Source organism: Vombatus ursinus, unplaced genomic scaffold (genome assembly GCF_900497805.2).
Source record: "Vombatus ursinus unplaced genomic scaffold, bare-nosed wombat genome assembly UNPS02014810.1, whole genome shotgun sequence".
Classification (NCBI taxonomy): domain Eukaryota; kingdom Metazoa; phylum Chordata; class Mammalia; order Diprotodontia; family Vombatidae; genus Vombatus; species Vombatus ursinus.
Window position 1 is genome coordinate 20801312 of NW_020954588.1, and position 14621 is coordinate 20815932.

Sequence of the window (14621 nt, forward strand, 5' to 3'; positions counted from 1 at the left end):
ATAGATAGATAGATAGATAGATAGATAGATAGATAGATAGATAGATAGATAGATAGATACAAAAGGATAAGGATATATAGACACATATATGTATATACATACATGTAATATACACATATGCATACACATATTTCCAAGCCATCATTTTTCCAGACTGAATGTCCTAATCTTTCTAGTCCAGCCTACCATGCCACATTCTTCTCCCATCCTCACCCCAACCCAGTGGTCATTTAAATCATTCCCAGTTCCATTCTAGGAGGGAGGTGAGGTGGGGAGGGTAGAAGGAGAGGTACAACCCAATGACTAGAATATAAAAATCAAAGCCATCTGTAAATCTTATTTTTTAAAAAATTATATCATGGGCAGATCTGACAATTCAACACAATTCAATAAACAGGTATTAATTAATCAACAAGAATTTGTTAAGCACCTCCTGCTGGGACTGCAAAGTCAAAAATGAAATGTCCCTGCTCACATTCTATCGGAGGAGATACGTACATAAATAAGCATATACAAAACATATACAAATTCAATGAGGTGAATAGGGAGGGTCTCAGCATAGGTTTTAAGTAAAACATATCACCTACTGTGTTCAATAGAGAAGGAAATGGCCAATCACTCCAATATTTCTGCCAAGAGAACCCCAAATGGAGTCTTAAAGAGTCGATTGAAAACAACTCAACCATTGTGTTCAAGGCAGTGGGCTAGATGTTGGTGACCCAAAGACCAAAATGAAAACAGGCCCTGTCCTCAAAGAGCTTCCATTTTATTTGCCTAGGACCCAAGTCCCCCAGCACCTAGTTCAGTGTTCTTTTTATAGACCCTGCTGCCTCAATTTTGTTCAAGGATAAGGTATAATATCTTTAAATGCACTTCTTGATAATGGCCAACATGTTCCTAGTTCTGGTGGCATATGAGGTCAATATTTTCAAGAAAACAGAAAAATGGCATTTGGTCCTTTTCCTGGATCTCAGCTCTTTAAGCCATTATTCTAAAAAGGAAGTGTGGATTATTTCCCCCAGAGTTCATTATCTTACACTTGCCTTCCTTAAGTTATCATAAGGCAGATCCAAGTTAGAAAAACTCTGTTTTACGTTTCATTAAGTGCCTAACACTGTAGAAGTGTCCCAGATGGAGAAGTCAAGGGATAAAGGAGACACTGCTAGATGGTTAGGGTCTTTTTAAGCTCAATAATTTTCATTTTTGGAATAGCAAAAGGAGTCTTACCAAAACCCTCAAAAGCAGCAAATAATCATTTATAAAAAGAGAAAAATACTCTTAATGTAAAGTTAGAGGACGTGGATTGCCATTTCCTTGTTCAGCTTATTTTACAGATGAGGAAACTGAGGCAAATGGTGACTTGCCTAGCTAGGGTCACACAGCTAGTAAGTGTCTGAGGTCAGATTTTGAACTCGGGTCTTCCTGACTCCAGACCCAACACTCTATCTACTGTGCCACCTAGCTGCTCATATTGCTGGATATTGATCTATATCTGAAATATAAATAAGGATAAAAAGATTTCACAACTAATTTGTTTTTCCATGTAGATATGAAGTTAATGGAAGACATATAGAATACAACATTTATTTTTGATATATTATTTTACCTTTCTTCTAAAGGCAGATATCTATATTCAAAATCTGCTTTAAAGAATGCCCATAGAAATTTTACACTAAGCTTGCAATGATATAGGAGCCCTAGTGTTATTTCAGAGAAATCAAGCATTGATTAAGTACCTAAAATATACCAGGCACCATGCTAAGCAGAAGACGATACCAAGACAGACAAAAAGACAGTTCCTGCATTTTATCAAACATAATTTCCTCTTTATGTTGTTCACATATACATATATATACTTTTTTTCGATTTTATTGATTTTATTCTGAACTTAAGAAACAAAGCAAGCATTTCCATAACATAGAACAGAAAACAAAAAAGATGATTGTACATGAAACTTTGATATCTATTTAGAGAAGCAGTTAGGTGGCTCAGTAGATAGAGTGCTGAACCCAGAGTTAGGAAGACTGAGTTCAAATCGACCCTCAAAATCATACTAGCTGTCCGACTCCAGAGTAGTCCTTCAGCCCTGTCTGCCTCAGTTTCTTCATCTATAAAATAGGGATAATGATAGTACCTGCCTTGCAGGGCTGCTGTGAAGATCAAAGGAGATAATAGTTATAAAGTAATCTGCAAACTATGAAGTTATACAGAAAAGCTAGCTATTATTATTATTAGGTCTGAATTATCAGAGGATAAATTTAGTAACAATTACAATAATAATAATAGCTGACAATTATATACCACTTTATGGTTTCCAATTTTAGATACATTTAACTACATCCCATTTTAGATACATTATTTCGTGTAAACTTCACAACAAAATCCCCTGAGTCACATTCCTATTTCAAAATGAGGCTAAAGGACATTAAGGGATTTGCCCCGGGAAGTCACAGGGCATTTATTTAAGTACCTACCATGTGGTTCGGTCTACTTTGAAAATGAACAAAGAAAACAAGGCCTGGTAGCAGTATCTAAACAAAACACACAAACTTTGCTCTCCCCAGAGCTGGCTTTCCTTATCAAGTAGGTCAAAGGCAAAAAGAGAGTGAATAACTAACCTAGTCTCTAAGAAACCCAGATTCACGAAATACAAATCTGACCTCCTGGCAAGCAGGGGTGAACAGGTGTCTGAGCATGCTGGGAAATGCTGTCCAGAAAACTCTGGGCCCTGACAGGTATGGTCCTGGGTTAAGTCGGGCTCAAACGAAGGAAAGGAAAGAAAAAAAAACTAGAAAGATTTGGTTCAATCACAGGAACATAGATGTACACTTAAAAGGGATTTGAGAGGTCATCCATTCCAGTCCTCTCATTTTACAGATAGGGAAGCTGAGGCACCGTGTGGTGAAGTGACCCAGGGTCACACAGAGCTAGTAACAGTCTGAGGTAGATTCAAATTCAGGTCTTTCTAACTCTAAGTCCAGGGATATACCCTGCACTTTCTGGCTTTCCCTCCTACTGCCACCACCCTCCATAATCCTCAACTACCCCTTTAGGCCTTGGAGAGAGAAGAGGGGAGAGAGAAAAAGAGGAAAGGAAAAAGAACCCAAACAGCAGGGAAAAGAATATTAATAATAATTGACATTTTTATATTATATATGATGTTTTATGTATTATCTAATTTGATTTTCACAACAACTTTATGAGGGTTACAGATGAGGAAACTGAGGCTAACAGATGTTAACTTACTTGCCCAGAGTCACACAGTTACTAAGTGCCTGTGGAAGGATTTGAACTCAGATCTTTATGATTTCTTGTCTGGCTCTCTTTGACTAGACTAGGGGTGGACAGCCTGTGGCCTTGAGGCCACAGGTTCCCCACCTCTGGACTAGACCATGCTACCTCTTGAGAATAGGAAGAGGAGGGGCAGCTACATGGCGCAGTGGCCCTGAAGTCAGGAGGACCCGAGTTCAAATCCAGCCTCAGACCAAACACTTGACCCTGGGCAAGTCACTTAACCCCAATTGCCCAGAAAAAGGGAAAAAAAGAGAATTGGAAGAGGAAAGCAAGAGCAAGGGAGGAAGAGAAAAAGGAGGGGAGCAAACTGAAAGGGCTCTTCTTTGGAGCTGAGCACAACTGTTCAGATGTGGGCAAATGGAATTATAGCTGAGGCATAGTTGGCTCCCATCTTCAAACACTTAGGTCAGGTCAAACACAATACCCAAAGAAAGGGCACAACCATGATAATAACAGCTTGCATTTATGTTGTGCCTTAAAGCATGCAAAGTACATTGTACCCATGTGGGGAAAAACAGGAAAGGGAAAAGAAAGGGAGATGAGCAGCACCCTTGGCTTCCATGTTCCTTCTTCATGAGGGTGGACATGGTCATAGATCCATGGCCTCTGGTCTTAGTTCCACCCAGAACCTGGACAGTCCTGAGTAATGACTGGCAGAGCCTGTCCTCAGGCAGACTCTTTAATCAGGAAACCAAAACTAAACAGAACACTCTCCCGAGGAACAGATCATCAGATCATAGCGCCATCGCTAGAATGGTCCAAAGATCCCATACAGTCCAATCCCTTCATCTTGCAGATGAGAAAACTGAGGGCCAGTGAAGTTCATTGTCTTGCCCAAGGTCATACAGGGAGCAAGCATCAGAAGCAAGATTTGAACTCAGGTCTTCTGACTCCAAAGTCAGTGTTCTTTCCATTGTACCACAATAGAAACAATTCATGAAAACGTAAGTCTTGCTTCTCCTGACATTCAGATGCTACCAAGACCTTTCAGGAAAAAAAAAATACTATAACACTAATAATTCCCCATCATGCACTCTAAGTTCCAGTCCACTCTGGGTTCTCCATATGTGACCCTCCATCTGCTACCTCCATGACTGTGCACAGACTACCTCCCCTACCTGGAACACTCTTCCTTCCTAAGGATTCCTTCAAATCCCTGGCTCCATTCAGGACTCAGCTCAAATGCCACCTTCCACACCAAGCCTTTCCTGCTTCCTTCAGTCATTAATGCTCCTCCCCTCTTAAGTTACATGGTGTATATTTTGCATTTATTTTTAAGTATCTTTTTTCCATCTTATTCTAGTTTTCTGGGTCCATATTTCCCCCCACCCACCCAGTAAAATGTAAGCTCCTTGAGGGCAAGAACTGTTTTGGTTTTTTTGTCTTTGTATCCACAGAATCTAGCAAAGTGCCTGGTATCCAGTAGGTACTTAATAAATGCCTGTTGGATTCAACAGAATTTACAGGGAAAAGACAGCAATTTCTCTGAAATACACACACGCACATACATACATACATACGTGCATACATACATACATACACACGTCTCCCAAAGATCAGTTTCAAGTTCGGAATCACACACAGCCATCTCTATCTATCAGCAGTCCACATCCACTGACCAGGGCAGGCAACTCCTCTATATTTGGCAATGCAATTTCGTAGTGGTCTGGAAATATAACAAGCTTGGCTTCATCTTCATATTCATAATCATCACTATTTAAATCTCCAGTCATTTCTAGATCTAGGAAAAGAAAAAAAAAACAAAAAGGTCAGAGAAGCAGGATCCTCGGCCAAGGCAACCCCAATAAAGACCAGATGCAGAATAAATGGCAGCTTAATATTTTTATCTACATGTGATGCATGCAACAGGTTTTCCTCCAATAGCTTTTCTCTCAACTTGCCCAAAGCCAGGAATAAAAAGTCCCTCCCATTTTTCATAACTAAGATTACAAACATGTCTATTAAATCCGGTCTCTACAAAATAGGATAAAACCAAAAAGAATATTCACTTGGATTGTAAAGTTTTATGATCTGTGGAAAGCAAGCATCTTTAACATTACAGAACAACATGAGAATAGAATGGTTTCCATACAGAATGGAATGACATAGACAAAAAGAGAGTATGAGCTACAGGAACTTGGAAGAGAGAAGATGAAGCTAGAAGGGACTTCAACACACACACAACAGGAAGTCTAGGAGGATTCTCGGAACAGAAGATCTCAAAGTTGGAGAGGACCTAAGAAGATGCACCAGCAAGGCTGCATCGGACCTTTGAAAACTATGAGACACCTTAAAAGACACAACAGTGGGATTGGGAGGGACCTTAAAGGTCATCTGGTTCAACCTCCTCATTCTGTAGATGAGGAAACTGAGGCTGAGAGTGAGTTGCTAAATATGCCTCACAAAGTCATTTGTCAGTAATTTCACGGAGATTAGCATGGAATGGTTTTCACAACAATGAGTCATTTAGAATCAAAGGGGAGAGCTTAGGCAGTGAGCTAGAGAAAGAAGCACCCGAACATGAGAAAGACGCGTTCTCATCATGTTTCAGAGAACTCTCAAGTTAGAAAGATGAGCTTGCCTAATTTGTTATTTGTTTATCAAATCATAGCCTCTTCCCTTGGCAAATCTCTGGCACAGGCTAGGAGAAAAGGACTCATGGAAAAGTCTTAATGGAGCAACGCTGGGGCTTCTCAGGTTCATTTCCACACATGAGGAAAGGTTTAATGCCAGCATCCTAACTCATGTTTGTATATTTAGATGTTGGGAGGGATGGGCATAAGCCACAGAGTTCTGGATATTAAATAATCCCTCCTCCCGCCTCCCATCTTCCCACCAGCTTTGGGCAAATCGTTTTATACGCTGCAGGGAGATGTCAAGCAGAAGGCCTGGGTTCTAGTGCTGACTCACTACAGAGTCTCCCAATGCCAGACCTCAGCGTCACCCTTGCAACCTGAAGGGGAAGTTCAAAAATGACTGGTACGGGTCTATAGGACACTTCAGACACCTTGGTGTAGACACAGAGGGTAAAAAGGAAACGGCTTAGGAGTCGTAGAGTCCTATATCTAAATTTAAAAGGCACCTCAAAGGTCACCTAGTCCAAACCTACTCATTTTACAGATGAGGAAATTGAGGCTGATAGAAATTAAGTAACTTGCCCAAGGTCACAGCCATATAGAAAAGCCTAGTGCCGCTTAACTACATCATCCTGAGACCTTTGAGCCTCAGTTTTCTCATCTTTAAAATGGTGTTCATAATATTTACACAATCTATCTGAGTGGGTTGCTGTGAGGGAAAGTGCTTTGCAAAACACTCTATAAGTCTGAGTTATTGCTTAAGAAAGGCATTATCATTTTTATGAGTCCAAGAAAAAATATAACATCATTTTTTTAAAAAAAGGGAAAATATAACCCGAAAAAATATTCTGAAGAAAATTCTGAGAACTGGGGCCACACCATAAGGTCAATTATTTTTAAAGTGAGCAAAGGACCCTCCAACTATTTTTATTTTTCAGGCAAATCTTCAGTTCAACAAGCATTTATTAAGGGCCTTCTATGTGCCAGGCATGATGCCAGGTGTCTGAGATACAAAGCCAAAAATGACAAATGGACCCAGCCCTCAAAGTGCTAAAATCTAGGGTAGGCATAACATAGAAACATGTATTATACATAAAGTAATTCCAGGAGGGATGGAACATTTACACAGGATGTTAGCAAAATTAATCTATTTCATGCAGAGAGAGCTCAAATTTCCTTCCCAAATTCCAAACGACATCTTCCTTTACTTCTTAATTTTTGCTTCTCAAACCCCTTCATTTCACAGACAAGACTAACATCATAGACTATCCACCTTAAAGAAATACCCAGTCCGGATCCCTAAAGTACTGAAAGTTAATATTTACCAAAACACATCTTGTGTTTCTCCTTTCACTTGCCCAGCTCTGATGTTCTGCTGGCTTGCAGTTCCTCAAAATGCTTCTGATTTGCAGGGGGGGATAGGGACATCACTTGGAGAGCCTCTAATATGTAATTATTTCAGGCTGGGGAAGGTAGAGACTTCAAATGATCACAAGATAGCATTGCAAATTCAATGTAGCCCAGCAGCCGGCCCTCAACTAGCAGGAGCCAGATAGTAAGCTGGGGCTAATTCTGGAATCCATCAGCTCAACATTCTGGGGTGGACCCTGCAATTCCCAGAAATCTCTTAGGAGAGATTCCCACCCTGAGGCCAAGCACTGATGGCTGAGGAGCCAGTGGCCAGCCAGGAAACCAAATGCCAATGAAATGGCGCCAATGTCAGCCTGACAACTATCTCTCCCACCAGTCACTCCAACAGCTGGTAACATCTGGCTCCACTCTCTAGTCTTCTCTTTAGACCACCTTCCATTTTCAAAGGATTTCTTTTGTGTGCAAGGAAAGTGAAGATGGTTCACCTAAAGAAGGGAAGACTTTATTCATTCATCCAAAATACTTTTACTAAGCCTGTACTATGGCCGAGTCTCTATGCTTCAGGCAGATGTGGTACCTTGCCTTCAAATATCTAGAGATGTCAAACAGAAAAGGAAACTCCATAGACCAAAAACGATGAACAACAGGTAGACTTTGCAATGACAAAGACTTAGTTGTAACATCAGGAAAACCTTCTTAAGAGCTGGAACTGGAAGGTAGCTTAGCAGAATAGACAGAGAACCTTGGAGTTGGGAAGGGCTAAGTCCTCCCTGGGACACATCCTGGTTATGTGACCCTGGATAGGTAACTTAACCTCTACAGTGCCCTGGACAACTCACCAACACTATAAATATCAACGTACGCTAATTGGAATTGGTCAAGAAAATTCCCTAACGGAGTTCCCCAAACCAACAAAATCATAGGCCCGGTCCAAAAAAATATATACCCCAAAATGGAACAGGCTTGCTCAGGAGGTTAACAGGCTGCCCTTCACTGGAGTACCTTAAGCAATAGCTGGATGACAACTGACTTAACAGGTATATTGAAAGAAAAATTCTTTTTTTAAATATCAGTTGAATTAGCTGGCCTCTGAGGTCCCATACAATCCCATGAGATTCTATGATTCGAATGTTTATCTCAAGAATACTCACAACTTTACTTAATGGAGTCCTATCCCATCATTTCTCAAATACTTAACTGGCCAAAGACAATAATTCAGTGAAAGATCCATAAATGTACTTCCGTGTTTGGACTCCTAATCCTGAGCTCATTTGGACAAACCATATTATCTGGATAAACATTGGTTAAATTGGCTGGAGATAAGCAAAAGATCCTGCTATTCTTGCACCGGGAAATGGAATTTTCTATTGATCTAAAGAGCAGGCAACAGAATGATGCCTAAGGCAACTGAGTTTTTTCTCTCTCCCATTTCAGTATCACAAAAAGATTTTCCCAAACAATGAGAAGAGAGCTCAATTTATAGGAACCATTGAGATTTTGGTGGGTCGCATGAATTTTCTGAACATTACTAAGACCAAGTTGATAGTGTATTTCGGGTTTCAAACTGTTTCACATAAACTACAGAGCAAGAACTAAATGAAAATAGCCTTCAGGGCACATCAAAACCAAACAGAAGTTAACATTAGTGACCTGAACAGTGTTTCTCAAGTTCTAAAGTCTTCAGACCAATCTTTCCACTTCTGTTAGCTACTTTTTAAAAAAGAGAAACAGAACAATCCCACCAACCTCATCAGAACAGAAAGATTGCTTTGTTGTCAACGACACCAATGAGATGATAATTGTCTTTATTAGATACAATATCTGTAGATCACCAATTCATGATGCCATAAGCAGCCCATAGTATGACAAATACTGTGTCAAGCATGAGCAACCTATAGTTTGACAGATGAGATGCCAAGTCAAGGACAACTTGGAAGCCCTGAGGACCATGTAAGAACTACTAGCATAAGGGAGGATTTCACTCTCTCTTTGTTTCATGAGTGTGTAGATGCCCTTGGGCAAGTTATCTCAGACCACTTAATGGCCTCAGTTTCCCTTATAAAATGGACAAAGGAGACCAAGATGAATTGGTAGCAAGACCTTCATTTTGGGAAACAAATTAAAATATTGCTATTATCTCTAAACACCAGGGAAAGAAGTTGATGACTCAGAGGCCTGTCCATAGTTACATATTGGCCTTCTATGATATGGATTTTTTATGAGGTTCTATCCTGATTACCCATGGACGGCCAATCCATGTGGTCAAGTCAACCAGTATTTATTAAGTACCTACTATGTGCCAGGCATTGTGCCAGAATATAAAAAAGGACAAAAACAGTCCCTGACCTCAAGGAGTTCACAGTCTAATGGAAGGAATTAACATGCAAACAACCATGTATAAGCAAGATATATGCAGGATAAATTGGAGAAATCTCAAAGAGAAGAGATTAACATTAGGAAACTCTTAAATGCTTCTTGCAGAAGATGGAATTTTATCTGAGACTTGAAGGAGTAAAGCCAGAAGGCAGAGATAATGAGGGAGAGAATTTTCAGGATGGGGGACAGCCAGTAGAAATTCAATTGGAAGATGAAACATCTTGTTTGAGGAACAGCAAGGAGGCCAGAGTCACTGGATCACAAAGGACATGGAAGGGAGTAAGGCAGAAGAAAATTGGAAAGTAGAAAGAGGTCAGTCTATGAAGGACTTTGAAAATCAAGCAGAGAACTTTATATTTGATCCTGGAGCTAATAGAGAGCCATTGGATTTTGCTAACTAGGGGTATGGCATGGTCAGACCTGTACTTTAGGAAGGTTCATTTGACAGCTGAGTGAAAGATGGCCTCGAGTTGGGGGAGATGTGGCAGGGAGACTGATGTAATCCAGGCCTGAGATAAGGAGGGCCTGCACCAAGGGATGGCCATGTCAGAGAAGAGAAAGGGTCATGGAGGAGAGATGTCGAGAAGAGACAGTCAAAAGGACTCGGCAACAGATTGGATGTGGGAGGTAAGAAAGAATGAGGAGATAATGATAACAACGAGATTGCAATCCTAGGAACCGTGAGGATGGTGGTGCCTTCGACAATAATAGTAAAGTTAGGAAGAGGCAAAGGTTTGGGAGAAAGATAATGAGATCCCCAAGTAAAAGAGGGAGAAGAGAAGAAAGTCTAGGGTAAAGCCTGAGGGAGCACCCACAAGTATCAGGTAGGAATAAACATTCATGACACGGACAACAGTCACACAGGATGGGGGGTGGAGGGAGAAAGAGAATGGGAAGGGAGGACTCAGATGGGCTGTAATCGGCATCACTGGATACAATGTCCCCATCAGAGGAACTAAAAGAGGAGGGCAAAGAATTCAGGGTTCTCTTCTGCATGGAGGAAAAGGAAGCCCAATGGCATCTTCTGTTAGAAGAATCAAGAACCTCTATGTCCTTGCAGAGAGGTAGCATAGCCCAGAGGACAGAAAAAATGGACTTGGAGTCGGAAAGTCCTGAGTTTGAGTCCTGCCCCAGACTCCCAGTGTGTCACTCCAGGCCTCAGTTTCCTGTACCATGGGGATAAGAATAACACCCACCTCTCCAGGTTGTGAGGATCAAAGGAGATAGCATAGGCAAAAACACTCTGCCAGTCTGAAAAAGCTAGTGAAAACGTCAGCTGCTATTATTCCAAATTTCACTAGGTTGAACATAGAGTTGGTCCTTCCCCGCAACAGAAAAGGGTCTGCTATTAGATGAGGAGAAACAGGAGCTGACATGGCAGGAGAGGAGAGAGGAGGAAGGACAGACTGATGGGACACCTGACAGGATGTGGTTGGGCAGTTACCAGGTGAAAGTGGTAACCACAGAAGAGTAATTGGATCCCCAGGCAGCTCCAGTGGAGAATGACTCACTTCTCTAGGTGGTTTTCTCCGTTCTAAAGAAAAACACAATCCTAGCAGGAAGAGCTAAATCACCCCCAAAGGGCAGATCAACAACTCTCCTGCACCCCTGCTCTCGGGCAGACTGCAGCTTTTCTAGGGGAAAGAGCACACCAATTCCCTCCACACTCAGGCAAACCCCATCCAGCTGTGTGACATTATGAGATTTTTGTCTTGCCTGATTCTTGGAGAGAATCCAATCTGAGAGATCCTGAGAAAAGAGCAAATAACCCTAAAGTTGGAGAACCACGATTCAAATCTCATCTCTTACACTTCCTACGTGTGTGACTTTAGGTGAGTCACATCCTCCCTGAGCCTCAGTTTCCTCCCCTGTAAAACACAATGGCTGAACTCCATGGCCTCAGAGGTCCCTGGTCCCATCCAGTTCTAGATTTATTATCCTATAGAAATACACTTCAGCTCCTTGTTCACAGTAAATAGCCTGGGGGTATGTCGCCGAGAAAGTCTCAGAAGATAGCTTTGTTCTCCAGATGGTATGAGGATTGACCTTCCTCCCTTGAAGTCCATGTCCTGAGACTCACTATGACACAGAGACAATGCCAAGTTCTCCAAGCCTAGGCCACCAGCACACTCTCTCTGGAGGGTCCATCAAACTAGAATGGCTTCCTAGTGACAGCCTAGAGGTCCAGCATTTGGTGACCAATCTAGAAAATTTTGGAGAGGTTCATTACTAGCATGGAGAGAAAATTTTGGCTGCACCAGCCCCCCAAGATCTTCTATTAAGTTTCAGAGAGGATGAGGCCTAAGATGGAGGAAAGAACTGCCACTGGATGAAGTATTGAGGGGACACTAGGTTCTCTTCCTCTTCAACCTTCAAGCTTGCCCCAAGGAAATGCTGTTTGACTCTCCTATGGGCCATGTCTTGAGAAGCCATAACTAAAGCCCAGGCCTTTCCAAAGGACGGAGGACTTCAGAGAGAGGCCAGACAGACCAACGATGCTTAAAGCAACAGACCTTTATCAGGGAAGGCTTAAAACCTAATGCGATACACCCAGTGGTAAGAGCAAAGTGGGTGGGGGAAGACGGGGGTGGCACCAGGGGAGAAGAAGTAAGGGAATGGTAAGAATGGTTTATATAATGCTAACTGAACTGAGCATCAGATACCTCTTCAGTTGTTTAGATTTATCTTTTTAAAATAATGTAATGTAAAAACAGAGGGAGATCATGTCTTCAAGGTTAGTCATGTTAAAAGGACATAGTAGCTGTGTGACAAACTTTAGAATCCTATATGATTAGGACAATGCAGAACAAAGCGAACAAAACCAGGAGAACAATGTAAACAGTACCAACAACATCATAAAGACTTTTTTTTAAATGACTCAAGAACCCTGATCAACACAACAATCCACCAGGATTCCAGAGGACTAGTGATGAAACATGCTATTTCTGTATCCTGACAGAGAGAGGATGAACTCAGGGTGCTGAATGAGGTGTATAGTTTTGAGCATGGCCAATTCTAGAATTTGTTTTGTCTTACTGTGCCTATTTTTTTTGCTTCTTTTTCAGCTGTGAGGGAGGCAGGAAAAAAATTTTTTTAATGTTATTGAAATAAATAATCATAATAATAGATGTTGGAGCTCATCAAGCCCAAATCCATCATTTTACAGTTAAGAAAGCTGAATGAAACCCAGAGAAACAGTGAAATAGAGACAGGATTGGAACCCAGGACCTCTGACTGCCCATCTTGGAGTTCCAACCAAAGTGCTACACTGCCTCTTCTTGGTAGGATGGCATTCCAAATAGGTCCACCTGGCACCTGGAGGAGATCTGAAGCACTCAGGAAAGAATAAAGTCATGGAATTCCATAACAGGGTATAAAAATTCTTGGAAAGGTATGGGCGAGAACCATGCTGGATGAGAAGGCATGGAACCTGCACCAGTGAAGAAAGAGTTCCCTAATGAGGACACAGGTCTAGTGCAGTGCAGTGGACAGAGAGTGAGAACTTGGATCTGAGCAAGTATCTTGTTTTTGAAAGTCTAACCAACAGAACTCTGTGGAGTAACTGGAAATAGTCATTGAAAGTCGGTAGTTAATCACTTGTAACTAAAGACATTATTAATGGATTTATCTTAGCAGAACACTGGGCTATGCAATACAACAGTACTGGATCTGGCATTCAAGACTTAAAATTCTGAATGTTCATTTTGGGTAAAGCCTGAGTGACCTTGGGCAAATCCTCACCCTCACCCAATCCAATTCATCACCAAATCTTTCTTCCTCTAGAGCATCTCTTGTATATGTCCCCTTCTCTCCAATCACACAACCCTAATCCTAATTCAGGCTCTCATCCCCTTTTGCCTTGACTATTGCTGCTTCAAGTCTCTGTACTTAGCATACAGGAGGTGCTTAATAAATGTTTATTGACTGACTAAGTCCACTCCAATCCATCCTCCACTCAGCTGCCAAGGGGATTTTTCTAAAGTATAAGTCTGACTCCATCAGCCCCTGCTCAAGGGGCTCCAGCTTCTCCAGAATCAGATAAAAAATCCTCTGTATGGCACTTAAAGCTCTTCACTCTGACCCGCTTGCCATTCCTTGAACAAACCCATTTTCTGTCTCAGTGCCTCTGCATTGGCCGTCCCCTGTGCCTGGACTGCTCTGCCCCCTCAAATCCATCTCTCACTTTCCCCGGCTTCTTTCCAGGGTCAAGTAAAAGCCAAACTTCCGTAGGAGGTCTTTCCCATCCCCCTAGCTACTAATGCCTTCCCTTTTTTCAGATCACCTTACATCTACTTAGCACATATCTTCTATGTACCTAGTTATTGACATGTTGTTTCCCCCATCAGAATATATGTTCCTTCAGGGCAGAAATTGTAGGTTTTTATTGTTATGGGGGGGAAGGGGGCAGTTGGCCTTTCTTTGTATCCTCAGCACTTTGATCGTGCCTGTCATGTAGTAAGCACTTAATAAATGCTTACACATTAACTGACTGACTTCTTTGGGCTTCTATTACTTCACCTGGAAAGTGAGGAGGATGGAAGAGACAATCTCTAACATCCCCTCAGTTCTAAATCTATGATCCTATGATGAACTGACATGTTGAGGTACTGAAGGATTGTGCCAAGAGAACTCACTTTATTTTATTACAATTCAGAATATGACTCCATAAAACATTTATTCTATACATTAAGTTACAAGCCAAGGCAGAGAGAAGCATCAGCTGGCAGACAGAGAAGAGTGTCTCTATGTTGTAAGAAGGATTCTGCAATGCATAATCATGCTGATTTCACAACCGATCCATCACTGGCCCAGGGGGATAGTATGTTGTGTTTTAGAGGAAGGGAGACCGATTTTGTCAATCTGCTGGTCTGGGCTAGTCTCAGATGGGTCTGAAACTATAGAAATTTTCCTTGTTCTTTGGTGCAGCCTTGGATAAGAACTGAGATAGAGGAAAGCAAAACATAGGTGATCGTGTACACTGAAATGAGGGCTTATTCTAAAATG

General features: G+C 41.5%; 1 protein-coding gene across 1 annotated transcript in view; it reads right to left on the minus strand.

Annotated features, from left to right (window-relative positions):
• USP13 (ubiquitin specific peptidase 13) overlaps positions 1 to 14621 on the minus strand; it is a 139401-nt gene that overhangs the window by 77269 nt on the left and 47511 nt on the right. The window contains exon 4 of the mRNA XM_027876176.1: positions 4914 to 5035. Coding sequence (XP_027731977.1) covers positions 4914 to 5035 — 122 coding nt within the window. The remainder of the gene's footprint in view (positions 1 to 4913; positions 5036 to 14621) is intronic.